The sequence below is a fragment of the Taudactylus pleione genome, unplaced genomic scaffold (assembly GCF_031769625.1).
Source record: "Taudactylus pleione unplaced genomic scaffold, aTauple2 ptg000198l, whole genome shotgun sequence".
NCBI classification, from domain to species: domain Eukaryota; kingdom Metazoa; phylum Chordata; class Amphibia; order Anura; family Myobatrachidae; genus Taudactylus; species Taudactylus pleione.
The window spans coordinates 11,523,328-11,542,274 of NW_028284600.1; the positions used below are offsets into that span (position 1 = coordinate 11,523,328).

Sequence of the window (18,947 nt, forward strand, 5' to 3'; positions counted from 1 at the left end):
CAGGGACAGAAGGTCGACAGGTACAAAAGGTCGACACGCATTATTATTATTATTTCTTTTGCTTGGATACTTTCAAACTATGGTATGAATCAAAGCTTGGAGAGACAAAAAATAGTGAGAGAAAAAGTACAGACCAATCAGCTCCTAACTGTCATATTTCAAACACAGCCTGTACAATGTAAGTCAGAGGCTGAGTGATTGGTACTTTATTCTTTCACAATTTTATCTCTCTCCAAGCTTTGATAAACTCCCCTACAATAATTTTAACACAACACTAATCTTGCTTTACAGACCAGAGGGACACACAGTACTGAACCTGACTACCCCAGATAGTATCACTAAGTGGGTAACTGATGCCTTCTGCCTGGGGAATTCTGGAATTAGTGAGATAAAGGATGTTGGGCTCACCACCTTCCAACCATACTTCATTGACCTGATATTACCCCACTCTGTGGTACAAGGGGAGAAATTTACAATCCAAGCCCTGGTGTTTAACCATGTGAAGAGCTGTATGCTGGTAAGTACACTCATAAAACAATAGGATAATATTCTGCCAAGTTTGCCACCTGTAGAAACCAACAAATGAAAGCAGACATTCCACAGATCCAACTATGTCCCTTTTAAAGATCCATCAGTGTTTAGAGTGGGTGAATACAAAATATAAAATACACAGTAGAAGATACCAACAGACTCATCAGTTCCACAAACCGTTCATCCTACCCACAAACTTTACAGTGCACTTCTTGGGTGCACTACATACTGTAGTTTACACTGAGTGGTGATAACCAAAAGTGGAGATATGATCAGATTTTGGGGAGACACAAAATATGAAAAACAATATACAACGAACATAATACCCACAGTAGTTCCAAAGATTGTTCCATGGGCATTAAGCCTGCCTCATCTGTACATTATTGTGAAATGAAACAGCTGGAATTGCAAGGACATCTGAAATAGTGCTATCATAGGGGCATATGTACTAAGCTCTGGAAAGTGATACATTGGAGAGTGATAAATTACCAACCAATCAGTTCCTAGCTGTCATTTTTCAAACACAGCCTGTAACATGACAGTTAGGAGCTGTTTAGTTGGTAGTTTATCACTTTCGAGATCTTAGTACATCTCCCCTATATGAGAAGGTATAGATTACAAATCTTTGGCCTACATTGTTTCTGATGTAATAAGATTGGTTTAGCATTGGCTGAATGTAGTTGTACAGCAGGCATCTTTACATTTGAAAATTAAGATATAGGACATTTTTATGGTGAATTATTGTATTATGATAGAGATGCAGGAGATGTCATCACTGAGGAACTGGAGTTAGCACTTTGTGCAAAATAAAACCAGTAAAATAAATGTCCTAATATATCTGTACTTGCAAAGTCTGTATACTGTATGTGCACAGTAAAGACACTTCTCACCAGGGTCAGACTGCATCAACAGCATCTCAGATATTAAAGGAATCAGTCATACCCCTCATCACTACTTAGGTGGACTTAAGTTTGAGCTTAAATCTACTATGAGTGCTCCAATACTGTCAAATGATTTTTATTTTTAGTTGAACTTTAAAGTATATTAAATATGTAGCAGTTTTTGCATAGCTACCCTGGTACATTTTCGGCAATTGTTGGAGACAGATACCAGTGATGGGCTGTATAACAAAGTTGTATGTGCAATATATGCATATATAGGGGTAGATGTGCTAAGTCTTGGGGCCTAGTCATCAACACTAAAATAACAGTTTTAAGGAAATTTTCCTTAATGACCATTTTTTTTAGTATTCATTAATACACTTAACACAGGAGAGATCACTGATATCTCCTGGTTAAGTCCGCCTGCGTTAATTTCCACACTCCCCATACTTTAGTATGGGGATGTAGAAATTAGGCTATTCATCAAATTCCGAAAATTATTTATTTTCGGAATTTGTTGGTGTTACTATACGCCATTCTCAGGTGGCGTATAGAGGGTTACAATTACAGTGCATCCGGAAAGTATTCACAACGCTTCACTTTTTCCACATTTTGTTATGTTACAGCCTTATTCCAAAATGGAATAAATTCATTTTTGTCCTCAAAATTCTACACACAATACCCCATAATGACAACATGTAATTTTTTTTTTAGATTTCTGCAAATTTAATAAAAATAAACACTAAGAAATCATATGTACATAAATATTAAAAATTGAGCTCAGGTGCATCCTGTTTCCACTGATCATCCTTGAGATGTTCCTACAGCTTAATTGGAGTCCACCTGTGGTAAATTCAGTTGATTTGACATGATTTTGAAATGCATACACCTGTCTATATTAGGGGTGTGCACCGGCCACTTTTCGTGTTTTGTGTTTTGGTTTTGGATCTGGATCTTTCTTCGTGTTTTGGATCTGGATTGGTTTTGCCAAAACCACCCTTCCGTGTTTTGGGTTCTGGGTTTTGTGTTTTGGATCTGTATTTTTTTTTAAAAAAGCATAAAAACAGCTAAAATCACAGAATTTGTAGGTTTTTCTGCTCCTATGCTATTATTAACCTCAATAACCTTAATTTCCACTCATTTCCAGTCTATTCTGAACACCTCACACCTCACAATAGTGTTTTTATGTCCAAAACGTTGCACCGAGGTAGCTGGATGACTATGCTAAGCAACACGAGTGGGCGGCACAAACACGTGACCCATCTAGGCGTGAAACTGCAGTGGCAGACAGGATGGCAGTTTGAAAAACTAGGCCCCAAACTGTACATAATGCAAAGAAAAAAAAGAGGTGCAAGATGGAATTGTCCTTGGGCCCTCCCACCCACCCTTATGTTGTATAAACAGGACATGCACACTTTAACAAACCAATCATTTCAGCGCCAGGGTCTGCCACACAACTGTGGCTGAAATGATTGGTTCGTTTGGGCCCCCACAAAACAAGCTGGCAATTAATGTGTCCCTGCACAAACTGGCTCTATGGAGGCAAGATGTCATCCTCATCCTCCTCATCCACCGATTCCTCACCCTCTTCAGTGTGTACATCCTCATCCTCACAAAGTATTAACTCGTCCCCACTTGAATCCACCACCACAGGTCCCTCTGTACCTTCTGGAGGCTGGTCTCCCTGGAAGAGCTGATAATTCATTTTGATGAACATCATCTTCTCCACATTCTGTGGAAGCAACCTCCTACGCCTTTCGCTGACAAGGTTCCCGGCTGCACTAAACACTCTTTCGGAGTACACACTGGAGGGGGGGCAACTCAGGTAAAATAGAGCCAGTTTGTACAGGGGCCTCCAAATTGCCTCTTTTTCCTGCCAGTACAGGTATGGACTGTCTGCCATGCCTACTTGGATGCTGTCACCGATGTAATCCTCCACCATTCTGTCAATGGTGACAGTATCATATGCAGTGACAGTAGACATGTCAGAAATTGTTGCCAGGTCCTTCAGTCCGGACCAGATGTCCAAACTTGGTCCTGCCTGCCCTGCATCACCGCCAGCGGGTTGCTTAGGATACCTAAGTTTTTTCCTGGCAGCCCCAGTTGCAGGAGAAAATGAAGAAGGAGCCGTTGACGTGTCACGTTCCGCTTCAGCTGACAGTGTGTTCACCAGCAGGTCTTTGCACCTCTGCAGGCTTGTGTCGGCCGGAAAGAGAGACACCACATAGGCTTTAAACCTAGGATCGAGCACGGTGGCCAAAACGTAGTGGTCTGATTTCAACAGATTGACCACCCTGGAATCCTGGCAAAGCGAATGAAGGGCTTCATCCACAAGTCCCACATGCCGAGCGGAATCGCTCCGTCTTAGCTCCTCCTTCACTTTCTCCAGCTGCTTCTGCAAAAGCCTGATGAGGGGAATGACCTGACTCAAGCTGGCAGTGTCTGAACTGACTTCACGTGTGGCAAGTTCGAAGGGCTGGAGAACCTTGCACAACACGGAAATCATTCTCCACTGCGCTTGAGTCAGGTGCATACCCCCTCCTTTGCCTATGTCATAGGTGGATGTATAGGCTTGTATGGCCTTTTGCTGCTCCTCCATCCTCTGAAGCATATAGAGGGTTGAGTTCCACCGCGTCACAACCTCTTGCTTCAGGTGATGGCGGGGCAGGTTCAAGAGTGTTTGCTGGCGCTCCAGTCTTCGGCACGCAGTCGCTGAATGGCGAAAGTGGCCAGAAATTTTTCGGGCCACCCAAAGCGTCTCCTGCACGCCCCTGTCGCTTTTCAGAAAATTCTGCACCACCAAGTTTATTGTGTGAGCAAAACATGGGACGTGCTGGAATTTGCCCAGATGTAATGCCCGCACAATATTGGTGGCGTTGTCAGATATCACAAATCCCCAGGAGAGTCTAAGTGGGGTAAGCCACTGGGCGATGATTTCCCTCAGTTTCTCTAAGAGGTTGTCGGCGGTGTGCCTCTTACTGAAACCGGTGATACACAGCGTAGCCTGCCTTGTAACGAGCTGGCATTTCTGAGATGCTGCTACTGGTGACGCTGCTGCTGTTGCTGCGTAAGGTGATACATCTACCCAGTGGGCTGTCACAGTCATATAGTCCTTAGTCTGCCCTGTTCCACTTGTCCACATGTCCGTGGTTAAGTGGACATTGTGTACAACGGCATTTTTCAGGACACTGAGGACACTTTTTCTGACGTTTCTGTACAGTCTCGGTATCGCCTGCCTAGTGAAGTGGAATCTAGACGGGATTTGGAACCGGGGACACACTACCTCCATCAATTGTCTAAATCCCACTGCACTAATGGCGGATACCGGACGCACGTCTAACACCAACATAGCAGTCAAGGCCTCAGTTATACGTTTTGCTTCAGGATGACTGCTGTCGTACTTCATCCTCCTCGCTAAGGACTGTTGGAGGGTCAATTGTTTAGTAAAAGTAGTGGTGTTCCTACTTCCTCTCTGGGATGATGAACGACTCCCAGCAGCAGCAACAGCAGCAGCGGTAGCAGTAGGCGTAGCAATGCAGGATCCTCCAGAGGAATCCCGGATAGGAGAGTCAGTCATGCCAGTGACATGGCCTGCAGGACTACTTCCGATCCTGACTAAGGAGGAAATTGACGAGGAGGGAGTTGACGGTGTGGTTTGCAGGCGCTTGGATACAACAGGACAACGGGATTAGGTGTCCCTGGACTGCTTACGGTCTTAGCCAAAGTTTCTGAACTTGACAGTAACTTTTTATGAACGCGCTGCAGGTGCCGTATAAGGGAGGATGTTCCTAGGTGGTTGACGTCCCTACCCCTACTTATTTCACCTTTACATATGGTACATATGGCAAGACAGTTGTTGTCCGGATTTGGATAGAAATATTGCCAGACCAAAGAGGTGGAATGTTTGGTCTTCTGCCCAGGCATGACCGTGATGGGCTTTTTCATCCCACGGACAACAACTGTCTCCCCCGGAGCCTGATTTAAACAAACCACATCACCATCAGAATCCTCCTCGCCAACTTCCTCCTCAGCGCCAGCTACACCAGTATCCTCATCCTGTTGTACTTCAACAGTGACATCTTCAATTTGCATATCAGCAAGTGGACTGTGGGTGCTCCTTTCAGCACTTGCAGGGGGCGTGCAAATGGTGGAAAGAGCCACCTCTTCCCGTCCAGTGCTGGGAAGGTCAGGCATCGCAACCACCACCACACTTGGACTCTCCTTGGGGATTTGTGATATCTTCTTAGAAAGCACAGTTCTTCGCTGTGCTTTTGCCAGCTTAACTCTTTTGATTTTTTTAGTGGGAGGAGGGCTTCCATCGTCATGTGAAGCTGAACCACTAGTCATGAACATACTAGGGATCAACCTTAGCCGTTCCTTGCTACTCCGTGTCGTAAATGGCATATTGGCAAGTTTACGTTTCTCTTCAGCTGATTTAAATGTCTTTTTCAAGGTCATTTTCCTGAACTTTGCCATTTGGGATTGTATGTGCCCTCTACTATGACATTGGGCATCGGCCTTGGCAGACGACGTTGATGGCATGTTATCGTCTATGTCATGACTAGTGGCAGCAGCTTCAGCACTAGGAGGAAGTGGTTCTTGATCTTTCTCTATTTTATTTTTATCGGAGAAAGTTTGGTCCTCCATTTATGTTATATCGATTTGATATATACGTGCGGCTAAACACAGAAAATAATTTTTTTTTTGGTTTGGACTGGAGTGTACTTTGTGGGTTACAGCACCCTTTAACGGTCAAGCCAGCCGGCCCTTTACTTATGACACAGGCGCACGCTTGGCACTACTTTGTTGATGCACGTGCGGCTACTGCGCACACAATTCACAAACACAGAAAATAATTTTTTTTGGTTTGGACTGGAGTGTACTTTCGGGGGTTACAGCACCCTTTAACGGTCAAGCCAGCCAGCCCTTTACTTATGACACAGGCGCACGCTTGGCACTACTTTGTTGATGCACGTGCGGCTACTGCGCACACAATTCACAAACACAGAAAATAATTTTTTTTTTGGTTTGGACTGGAGTGTACTTTCGGGGGTTACAGCACCCTTAACAGTCAAGCCAGCCGGCCCTTTACTTATGACACAGGCGCACGCTTGGCACTACTTTGTTGATGCACGTGCGGCTACTGCGCACACAATTCACAAACACAGAAAATAATTTTTTTTTGGTTTGGACTGGAGTGTACTTTCGGGGGTTACAGCACCCTTTAATGGTCAAGCCAGCCGGCCCTTTACTTATGACACAGGCGCACGCTTGGCACTACTTTGTTGATGCACGTGCGGCTACTGCGCACACAATTCACAAACACAGAAAATAATTTTTTTTTGGTTTGGACTGGAGTGTACTTTCGGGGGTTACAGCACCCTTTAACGGTCAAGCCAGCCGGCCCTTTACTTATGACACAGGCGCACGCTTGGCACTACTTTGTTGATGCACGTGCGGCTACTGCGCACACAATTCACAAACACAGAAAATAATTTTTTTTTTGGTTTGGACTGGAGTGTACTTTGGGGGTTACAGCACCCTTTAACGGTCAAGCCAGCCGGCCCTTTACTTATGACACAGGCGCACGCTTGGCACTACTTTGTTGATGCACGTGCGGCTACTGCGCACACAATTCACAAACACAGAAAATAATTTTTTTTTGGTTTGGACTGGAGTGTACTTTCGGGGGTTACAGCACCCTTTAACGGTCAAGCCAGCCGGCCCTTTACTTATGACACAGGCGCACGCTTGGCACTACTTTGTTGATGCACGTGCGGCTACTGCGCACACAATTCACAAACACAGAAAATAATTTTTTTTTTGGTTTGGACTGGAGTGTACTTTCGGGGGTTACAGCACCCTTAACGGTCAAGCCAGCCGGCCCTTTACTTATGACACAGGCGCACGCTTGGCACTACTTTGTTGATGCACGTGCGGCTACTGCGCACACAATTCACAAACACAGAAAATAATTTTTTTTTTGGTTTGGACTGGAGTGTACTTTCGGGGGTTACAGCACCCTTAACGGTCAAGCCAGCCGGCCCTTTACTTATGACACAGGCGCACGCTTGGCACTACTTTGTTGATGCACGTGCGGCTACTGCGCACACAATTCACAAACACAGAAAATAATTTTTTTTTTGGTTTGGACTGGAGTGTACTTTCGGGGGTTACAGCACCCTTAACGGTCAAGCCAGCCGGCCCTTTACTTATGACACAGGCGCACGCTTGGCACTACTTTGTTGATGCACGTGCGGCTACTGCGCACACAATTCACAAACACAGAAAATAATTTTTTTTTTGGTTTGGACTGGAGTGTACTTTCGGGGGTTACAGCACCCTTAACGGTCAAGCCAGCCGGCCCTTTACTTATGACACAGGCGCACGCTTGGCACTACTTTGTTGATGCACGTGCGGCTACTGCGCACACAATTCACAAACACAGAAAATAATTTTTTTTTTGGTTTGGACTGGAGTGTACTTTCGGGGGTTACAGCACCCTTAACGGTCAAGCCAGCCGGCCCTTTACTTATGACACAGGCGCACGCTTGGCACTACTTTGTTGATGCACGTGCGGCTACTGCGCACACAATTCACAAACACAGAAAATAATTTTTTTTTGGGTTTGGACTGGAGTGTACTTTCGGGGGTTACAGCACCCTTAACGGTCAAGCCAGCCGGCCCTTTACTTATGACACAGGCGCACGCTTGGCACTACTTTGTTGATGCACGTGCGGCTACTGCGCACACAATTCACAAACACAGAAAATAATTTTTTTTTTGGTTTGGACTGGAGTGTACTTTCGGGGGTTACAGCACCCTTAACGGTCAAGCCAGCCGGCCCTTTACTTATGACACAGGCGCACGCTTGGCACTACTTTGTTGATGCACGTGCGGCTACTGCGCACACAATTCACAAACACAGAAAATAATTTTTTTTTTGGTTTGGACTGGAGTGTACTTTCGGGGGTTACAGCACCCTTAACGGTCAAGCCAGCCGGCCCTTTACTTATGACACAGGCGCACGCTTGGCACTACTTTGTTGATGCACGTGCGGCTACTGCGCACACAATTCACAAACACAGAAAATAATTTTTTTTTTGGTTTGGACTGGAGTGTACTTTCGGGGGTTACAGCACCCTTAACGGTCAAGCCAGCCGGCCCTTTACTTATGACACAGGCGCACGCTTGGCACTACTTTGTTGATGCACGTGCGGCTACTGCGCACACAATTCACAAACACAGAAAATAATTTTTTTTTTGGTTTGGACTGGAGTGTACTTTCGGGGGTTACAGCACCCTTAACGGTCAAGCCAGCCGGCCCTTTACTTATGACACAGGCGCACGCTTGGCACTACTTTGTTGATGCACGTGCGGCTACTGCGCACACAATTCACAAACACAGAAAATAATTTTTTTTTTGGTTTGGACTGGAGTGTACTTTCGGGGGTTACAGCACCCTTAACGGTCAAGCCAGCCGGCCCTTTACTTATGACACAGGCGCACGCTTGGCACTACTTTGTTGATGCACGTGCGGCTACTGCGCACACAATTCACAAACACAGAAAATATATTATTTTTTTAGCACTTGGGGGGAGCACCCCTGATGGACAGAGCACCCCCTGGACAACACTGCAGCACTCCTTTAGGACTGGGACACTGCACAGGACTTTGGAGTGGACACAGCCCCTATGGAGAACTGACTGCACAACACAGTCCAGCCAGCCCCTATGGACTTTGAAGTAGTGGACACAGCCCCTATTAACAACAGCAGCACAGCACAACACAGCCAGCCCCTATGGACTTTGAAGTAGTGGACAACAGCAGCACTACACTACACTACACTACACAGCCCTAACTCCCACCCTCCCTCTTCACTGTCCACAGCCGAGTGAGAAAATGGCGCCGACGTGGGTACCTTATATAGGATCCAAAACCCGCGAGACTCGGAAGGCGGGATGATGACGTTTTGCCTCGATTTCAGATCCGAGTCAGGCGGGAAAAGTCGAGCCTGATTCGGATCGGACTCGGATCGGGGGGGCTCGGGGGGGTTCGGATTTCAGAAATCCGAACCCGCTCACCCCTAGTCTATATAAGGTCCCACACTTGACAGTGCATGTCAGAGCACAAACCAAGCATGAAGTCCAAGGAATTGTCTGTAGACCTCCGAGTCAGGATTGCCTCGAGGCACAAATCTGGGGAAGGGTATAGAAATATATCTACTGCTTTGAAGTATATTTTGAAAGGGGTATAATTCCTACCCAACCTTGTTTAAATATTTTCTGTTTTAGCTGGAATCACCTCTAAATATACATTTTGTTCCTCTTGTACATTTCTGCTATAATTAGCACCTTTTTTTTTTTAATTTTCAAAGACCTCATTGTCTTGAAACATAGGCTTTCGTGTATTAATGTTGTTCTTACTGTTACTGTGTCATTATTACAGGTGGTGGTATCACTGTCTGATTCCGAGGATTTCACAACACAACAAAAGTTGGAGCAGGCCAGATGTGTCTGTGAAGGCCAATCAACACATTTTAGCTGGGAAGCCACAGTCCTAAATCTAAGTACTGTATAACTATGTGCTAAATTTGAAATTCAGGGGTTTAAAGACATTTATACTTCAAAGCAATGGCGTATCTATAATGGGGGCAAGGCATATGATGCAAATGGGCCACTGGGTCCAAGGGGACCCACACCACACACCCTGCACCCATGCAAAGTTATACTTACCTATCTGCGGTCTCCATAGTGCGCTGCAAAGCTGCAAAAATAACAGGGAAATTGGCATGCGCAATAGATTCTGGCACCAAGACAAAATCTACTGCGCTGCCAGAGAGGAGGGGCCCGTAATGGGTCTGCACACGGGCCCTCTCCTCTTTTAAAATTCCCCTGGCTTCTACCTATTATTTTATAGAATGTACTACCTTAAAGTCCATTGGTTGCTATGGGGAACTTTTCCACTCTTTTCACTGTTAGATACATTAAACCCTGAGTTTAGCATGCACTAAATGTAATGATTACATGGAGCGCCAAACAATGTCACTGAGTCACACAATACAGAGATGGTTTATTTTTAGTTATTGAGTCTGTCAACCTCTGCTACTTCACAAATATACTAGAGATATTTGAATCACGTACAATGCACATTGTGCAAGGTCACATGTACATTAGTAGTGATAATTATAATTAATTATATTTAGCATGGGTTTAAAATACCATAGAGATGAAGTTTATAAGAGTAGAACATTCCAGCCAACTAGATTTCCCTGTGGGAAAGGTATACGTTCAGGAAGCCAGCGGACGGAATGCCGACCGCCGGCTTCTAGACATTGTAATCCCGACTAGGGACGAATGACAGGCGTCTAAATCTAGACGCCTGTCATTTGATTGACGCCGGGAGACCGGCACCCGGCATCCCGATCGAGCAGATGTCGGGCGCCACAGCGGACAGCCGCGGTGGGGAGGGTTAGGTTTAGGGCTCCCGGGGGGGACTTAGGGTTAGGCATCCCCCAGGGAGGTTAGGGTTAGGCTAGGGGGAGGGAGGGTCAGGGTTAGGCATGCCTGGGGGGACTTAGGGTTAGGCACCCCCCAAGGGGAATTAGGTTTAGGGGGCGGGGAAGGGGGAGTTAGGTTTAGGCACTTAGAGAGGGGATTAGGGTTAGGCACAGGAGGGGAAAGTTAGGGTTAGGCATCCTAAAGGAGGGTTAGGGTGTAGATTAGGTTAGTGAATACTTACCTAGGGACGATCAGGATTTCTTCCTCTGTCGGCAAGGCGCTGTCGGGATTTGAACTGCCGGACAGGTGTCCAGCGGTAATTCATACCGATTCCATGGGAAAAGATGAAAGAATGACTGACCTAGCCTACGTTCCCCTGGACACGACTAAGATCATCTTAAAACAAGATTGGAATTGGGAATGCATTCTATAGTGGATAACTCCTCCCTCATGGGGCGACTGCCAAGTTCTGGAGAGCTGTGCTCAGAGACATGGGAGTATATTTACTAAAGTGAGGGTTTATAATAGTGTAGGTGTTGCCAATAGCAACCAATAAGATTCTACTTATCATTTATCTAGCACCTTCTAGAAGATAATAGATAGAATCTGATTAGTTGCTATGGGCAACATCTCCACTTCTATAAACCCGCACTTTATTTGAGTAAATATACCCCCTGGGCTCCATTTGTTAATTACTAGGAGATCAGAGTGAAACAAAATAATAGTCTAACTTTTATGATATTAAATAATAATGTATAGAGATTGTGGATATAATAAGAATAAGGTAGCAGAAGAAGCCATTTAAAAATGTGATATCTGGTCTTTGTGCTGCATATCATTGTCCTATCTTCGCTTTACAGATAACTTAAAGATCCATGTGAGCAGCGGTTCTCTGCAGTTGGAGGGGGAATGCACTGCAGATCCGCTTTTGCTGGGAAAAGATCACAGAGAAGACGCTATTGAGAAAACCGTTGTGGTCAAGGTAAGAATGAAAACATTGGGCCTGATTCAGCAAGGATCGCTGATGCGATTTACGACTACAATCGTGCGCTCAGGTCTGCTGTGAAAGTATGCTAATGTTTGCAATCATAGGCGCTATTTTTCAGCAGGAACTCTATTCCTGAACATCTCATTAACTGTGATGTAATGGCCTGGGCCAAAATGTATTTTTAATTCCTTTTGAGTTCCTTCTACATAAAACCCAGACTGAGACAGTCATATGCCACGAGAGCCAGATACAGTCATGTGTGTGGAGCACATGAGTTCTCAGTTCGCATCTCTCATTGCCACCCATAACGGGCAGTTAAAACATGCCACATATCTAACACTATGGAGCTTATGCAGGGGTGCACGCAGTACCGATGTTTGTACAGTTGAGTGATTATATGATACAGGTCATGCGTGAAAAGTCTAGAGGACTCTTGTTGTACAAGCACAAAGCATTGTTAGCGATGGCTTAGGCATTTGCGTACAACATCAATATGACTTGAAGCAACTGAGGCTGTGCGCCAGACAGGGGCTGCTGGAGTAGTTGATGATGCCGTGATCAGATCCACCAGCGTAGTTGAGCATTTCTGAGATATGCAAAGTGGCAGTCGCAGGGTTTGCTCAGCCCGTTGCACGGAAGCGCACAAAACGAATGCTCAAGCTGACATTTGCATATTTTTGCAATTGCAAATCCATGAAAATTCACAGTTGCCCATGAACTGCGTGCGCCTCTGCCTCAGGCCCTAGATTTCCTAGCTTGGCCAGGTCACTTTCGCCCTAAATGTAACTAATGCTCAGTTCATTCCACACCTCGTGCTGTTCAGGTACTTCTACATGTCACGGCAGGAAGCACATTTGTGCACAATGAAATACAAACATAAGAGATAAAGGGACCAATCCTATTTCATGCAATTTTTTCATGGGTGTAAGTCATCGCAACAATGTCCGCACTTGGTGGCAGCCTGGATTTTCCCCATAGGGCTCCGAGCAAAATTAAGCAAATTTGGGCTCGGAGCGGGCCGCGAAGGGCGCAAGATGCCGATCTGTTGCTGGCGTTTTAATGCCGCTGCAACAGCAACTTGCACCCTTTGCATAGAAAAGTATTGACTCCAAAGTATGTGGAGTGGATACATCCATGCTATTGGTTCATGAATGTGAGATCCCAGATAGATATATAGATAGATAGACAGACAGACAGACAATAGGCTGTCTGTAAAGGATTCACTCTGATCCTCTTCTGCTACCTTCCACTGCTCCATCAGTGACATTTTATCTTTTCTGCTTATTTTAGCCTAGGGGCCATGAAGAGCAGAAGACAGAGACCTTCCTTCTGTACCCAGCAGGTGAGTAGAGGGGTATGCAGTTATGAGGCCGCCGGTCTCAATACCGAGAGTGGAATCCCAGCAACGAATCTAACATAGGCGTCGAAATACCGATGCCTATGTTAATCCGGACGCCGCAACGCCGACCGGACGCCGGACCGATCGTTCAACACCAGGGGTAAGTATCTATGTAGCCGGGGATGGGGGGGTTAGGTTTAGGGACCCTCGGGGTGACTTAGGTTAGGCACCTCCCCCCTGATTTTTGGGAATATTTGAAATGTGTAGACAGATTAAGATTTGAGAGGGGCGTGTTACAGCTGAACTCTAAACTGCAGTGTAAACATAAAGCTGTCTAGAATTTGTGGGCTACTTACAAAAGCAGCCAGTATTCCCTCTGCATGCAAAAATAGTAAATGTATTTGCACCCCTTGCATTGCAACATGTTTTGGTCTAGATACAAAAGTACTTGCTTTTTTTTTGCTTACTCCCAAATCATAATCAGCTCCAATGTGACCAGCCAAGGTGTAGAAAATTGCAAACTGAATCTATGGTTTACTGACAACCAGCGGCGAATATGTAGTATCTATGTAGCCGGGGATGGGGGGGTTAGGTTTAGGGACCCCCGGGGTGACTTAGGTTAGGCACCTCCCCCCTGATTTTTGGGAATATTTGAAATGTGTAGACAGATTAAGATTTGAGAGGGGCGTGTTACAGCTGAACTCTAAACTGCAGTGTAAACATAAAGCTGTCTAGAATTTGTGGGCTACTAACAAAAGCAGCCAGTATTCCCTCTGCATGCAAAAATAGTAAATGTATTTGCACTAGGGGTGAGCGGGTTCGGATTTCTGAAATCCGAACCCCCCCGAGCCCCCCCGATCCGAGTCCGATCCGAATCAGGCTCGACTTTTCCCGCCTGACTCGGATCTGAAATCGAGGCAAAACGTCATCATCCCGCCTTCCGAGTCTCGCGGGTTTTGGATCCTATATAAGGTACCCACGTCGGCGCCATTTTCTCACTCGGCTGTGGACAGTGAAGAGGGAGGGTGGGAGTTAGGGCTGTGTAGTGTAGTGTAGTGTAGTGCTGCTGTTGTCCACTACTTCAAAGTCCATAGGGGCTGGCTGTGTTGTGCTGTGCTGCTGTTGTTAATAGGGGCTGTGTCCACTACTTCAAAGTCCATAGGTGCTGGCTGGACTGTGTTGTGCAGTCAGTTCTCCATAGGGGCTGTGTCCACTCCAAAGTCCTGTGCAGTGTCCCAGTCCTAAAGAGGTGCTGTAGTGTTGTCCAGGGGGTGCTCTGTCCATCAGGGGTGCTCCCCCCAAGTGCTAAAAAAATAATATATTTTCTGTGTTTGTGAATTGTGTGTGCGCAGTAGCCGCACGTGCATCAACAAAGTAGTGCCAAGCGTGCGCCTGTGTCATAAGTAAAGGGCCGGCTGGCTTGACCGTTAAGGGTGCTGTAACCCCCGAAAGTACACTCCAGTCCAAACCAAAAAAAAAATTATTTTCTGTGTTTGTGAATTGTGTGCGCAGTAGCCGCACGTGCATCAACAAAGTAGTGCCAAGCGTGCGCCTGTGTCATAAGTAAAGGGCCGGCTGGCTTGACCGTTAAGGGTGCTGTAACCCCCGAAAGTACACTCCAGTCCAAACCAAAAAAAAAATTATTTTCTGTGTTTGTGAATTGTGTGCGCAGTAGCCGCACGTGCATCAACAAAGTAGTGCCAAGCGTGCGCCTGTGTCATAAGTAAAGGGCCGGCTGGCTTGACCGTTAAGGGTGCTGTAACCCCCGAAAGTACACTCCAGTCCAAACCAAAAAAAAAATTATTTTCTGTGTTTGTGAATTGTGTGCGCAGTAGCCGCACATGCATCAACAAAGTAGTGCCAAGCGTGCGCCTGTGTCATAAGTAAAGGGCCGGCTGGCTTGACCGTTAAGGGTGCTGTAACCCCCGAAAGTACACTCCAGTCCAAACCAAAAAAAAAATTATTTTCTGTGTTTGTGAATTGTGTGCGCAGTAGCCCGCACGTGCATCAACAAAGTAGTGCCAAGCGTGCGCCTGTGTCATAAGTAAAGGGCCGGCTGGCTTGACCGTTAAGGGTGCTGTAACCCCCGAAAGTACACTCCAGTCCAAACCAAAAAAAAAATTATTTTCTGTGTTTGTGAATTGTGTGCACAGTAGCCGCACGTGCATCAACAAAGTAGTGCCAAGCGTGCGCCTGTGTCATAAGTAAAGGGCCGGCTGGCTTGACCGTTAAGGGTGCTGTAACCCCCGAAAGTACACTCCAGTCCAAACCAAAAAAAAAATTATTTTCTGTGTTTGTGAATTGTGTGCGCAGTAGCCGCACGTGCATCAACAAAGTAGTGCCAAGCGTGCGCCTGTGTCATAAGTAAAGGGCCGGCTGGCTTGACCGTTAAGGGTGCTGTAACCCCCGAAAGTACACTCCAGTCCAAACCAAAAAAAAAATTATTTTCTGTGTTTGTGAATTGTGTGCGCAGTAGCCGCACGTGCATCAACAAAGTAGTGCCAAGCGTGCACCTGTGTCATAAGTAAAGGGCCGGCTGGCTTGACCGTTAAGGGTGCTGTAACCCCCGAAAGTACACTCCAGTCCAAACCAAAAAAAAAATTATTTTCTGTGTTTGTGAATTGTGTGCACAGTAGCCGCACGTGCATCAACAAAGTAGTGCCAAGCGTGCGCCTGTGTCATAAGTAAAGGGCCGGCTGGCTTGACCGTTAAGGGTGCTGTAACCCCCGAAAGTACACTCCAGTCCAAACCAAAAAAAAAATTATTTTCTGTGTTTGTGAATTGTGTGCGCAGTAGCCGCACGTGCATCAACAAAGTAGTGCCAAGCGTGCGCCTGTGTCATAAGTAAAGGGCCGGCTGGCTTGACCGTTAAGGGTGCTGTAACCCCCGAAAGTACACTCCAGTCCAAACCAAAAAAAAAATTATTTTCTGTGTTTGTGAATTGTGTGCGCAGTAGCCGCACGTGCATCAACAAAGTAGTGCCAAGCGTGCACCTGTGTCATAAGTAAAGGGCCGGCTGGCTTGACCGTTAAGGGTGCTGTAACCCCCGAAAGTACACTCCAGTCCAAACCAAAAAAAAAATTATTTTCTGTGTTTGTGAATTGTGTGCGCAGTAGCCGCACGTGCATCAACAAAGTAGTGCCAAGCGTGCGCCTGTGTCATAAGTAAAGGGCCGGCTGGCTTGACCGTTAAGGGTGCTGTAACCCCCGAAAGTACACTCCAGTCCAAACCAAAAAAAAAATTATTTTCTGTGTTTGTGAATTGTGTGCACTGTGGCTGCACGTGCATCAACAAAGGAGCAGCGCCAAGCGTGCGCCTGTGTCCCATAAGTAAAGAGCCGGCTGGCTCATTTCTTAAAGGGTGGTGTAACCCACAAAGTGCACTACTCTCCAGCAAAAATAAAATAATATTTTCTGTGTTTGTGTGCGCTTTAGCCGCACGTATATATATCAATATAACATAAATGGAGGACCAAACTTTCTCCGATAAAAATAAAATAGGGAAAGATCAAGAACCACTTCCTCCTAGTGCTGTTGCTGCTGCTGGGAGTTGTTCATCATCCCAGAGAGGAAGTAGGAACATCACTACTTTTACTAAACAATTGACCCTCCAACAGTCCCTAGCGATGAGGATGAAGTACGACAGCAGTCATCCTGAAGCAAAACGTATAACTGAGGCCTTGACTGCTATGTTGGTGTTAGACGTGCGTCCGGTATCCGACATTAGTGCAGTGGGATTTAGACAATTGATGGAGGTAGTGTGTCCTCGGTTCCAAATCCCGTCTAGATTCCACCTGCATCCTCAAAGCAGCAGCGACAAGCGTGCGTCTGTCTGTTAAAGGGTGGTGACACCCTCAAAGTGTGCTACACAAACAATTAAAATATTGTTCTTTTTTTTTCTGTCTTTGTGAATTGTGTGGGCTGTAGCCGCACCTGCATCCTTAAAGCAGCAGCGACAAGCGTGCGTCTGTCTGTTAAAGGGTGGTGACACCCTCAAAGTGTGCTACACAAACAATTAAAATATTGTTCTTTTTTTTTCTGTCTTTGTGAATTGTGTGGGCTGTAGCCGCACCTGCATCCTTAAAGCAGCAGCGACAAGCGTGCGTCTGTCTGTTAAAGGGTGGTGACACCCTCAAAGTGTGCTACACAAACAATTAAAATATTGTTCTTTTTTTTTTGGTCTTTGTGAAATGTGTGGGCTGTAGCCGCACCTGCATCCTTAAAGCAGCAGCGACAAGCGCGCGTCTGTCTGTTAAAGGGTGGTGACACCCTCAAAGTGTGCTACACAAACAATTAAAATATTGTTCTTTTTTTTTCTGTCTTTGTGAATTGTGTGGGCTGTAGCCGCACCTGCATCCTTAAAGCAGCAGCGACAAGCGTGCGTCTGTCTGTTAAAGGGTGGTGACACCCTCAAAGTGTGCTACACTAACAATTAGAATATTGTTCTTTTTTTTTTGGTCTTTGTGAAATGTGTGGGCTGTAGCCGCACCTGCATCCTTAAAGCAGCAGCGACAAGCGTGCGTCTGTCTGTTAAAGGGTGGTGTAACTCTCAAAGTGCTCCAAAAAATAAAAAACTATTTTTTTAATGTGTTTGTGACTTGTGTGCGATGTAGCCGCACCTGCATCCTTAAAGCAGCAGCGACAAGCGTGCGTCTGTCTGTTAAAGGGTGGTGACACCCTCAAAGTGTGCTACACAAACAATAAAAATATTCTTCTTTTTTCTGTCTATGTGAATTGTGTGGGCTGTAGCCGCACCTGCATCCTTAAAGCAGCAGCGACAAGCGTGCGTCTGTCTGTTAAAGGGTGGTGACACCCTCAAAGTGTTCTACACAAACAATTAAAATATTGTTCTTTTTTTTTCGGTCTTTGTGAAATGTGTGGGCTGTAGCCGCACCTGCATCCTTAAAGCAGCAGCGACAAGCGTGCGTCTGTCTGTTAAAGGGTGGTGTAACTCTCAAAATGTTCCAAAAAATAAAAAACTATTTTTTAATGTGTTTGTGACTTGTGTGCGATGTAGCCACACTTGCATCCTCAAAGCAGCAGCGACAAGCGTGCGTCTGTCTGTTAAAGGGTGGTGACACCCTCAAAGTGTGCTACACAAACAATTAAAATATTGTTCTTTTTTTTTCTGTCTATGTGAATTGTGTGGGCTGTAGCCGCACCTGCATCCTTAAAGCAGCAGCGACAAGCGTGCGTCTGTCTGTTAAAGGGTGGTGACACCTCAAAGTGTTCTACACAAACAATTAAAATATTGTTCTTTTTTTTTTGGTCTTTGTGAAATGTGTGGGCTGTAGCCGCACCTGCATCCTTAAAGCAGCAGCGACAAGCGTGCGTCTGTCTGTTAAAGGGTGGTGACACCTCAAAGTGTTCTACACAAACAATTAAAATATTGTTCTTTTTTTTTTGGTCTTTGTGAAATGTGTGGGCTGTAGCCGCACCTGCATCCTTAAAGCAGCAGCGACAAGCGTGCGTCTGTCTGTTAAAGGGTGGTGACACCTCAAAGTGTTCTACACAAACAATTAAAATATTCTTCTTCTTTTTTCTGTCTTTGTGAATTGTGTGGGCTGTAGCCGCACTTGCATCCTCAAAGCAGCAGCGACAAGCGTGCGTCTGTCTGTTAAAGGGTGGTGTAACCCTCAAAGTGTGCTCCACAAACAATAAAAATATTCTTTTTTTTTTCTGTCTTTGTGAATTGTGTGGGCTGTAGCC

General features: G+C 45.7%; 1 protein-coding gene across 2 annotated transcripts in view; it reads left to right on the plus strand.

Annotated features, from left to right (window-relative positions):
- The window catches only part of LOC148518862 (alpha-2-macroglobulin-like), a 167,906-nt gene that overhangs the window by 106,883 nt on the left and 42,076 nt on the right, over positions 1-18,947 (plus strand). For both annotated transcript variants that reach the window (XM_088476976.1, XM_088476977.1), the window contains exons 19-22: positions 292-517; positions 9,861-9,981; positions 11,773-11,894; positions 13,191-13,242. In XM_088476976.1, the coding sequence (XP_088333102.1) occupies positions 292-517; positions 9,861-9,981; positions 11,773-11,894; positions 13,191-13,242 (521 nt within the window). The remainder of the gene's footprint in view (positions 1-291; positions 518-9,860; positions 9,982-11,772; positions 11,895-13,190; positions 13,243-18,947) is intronic.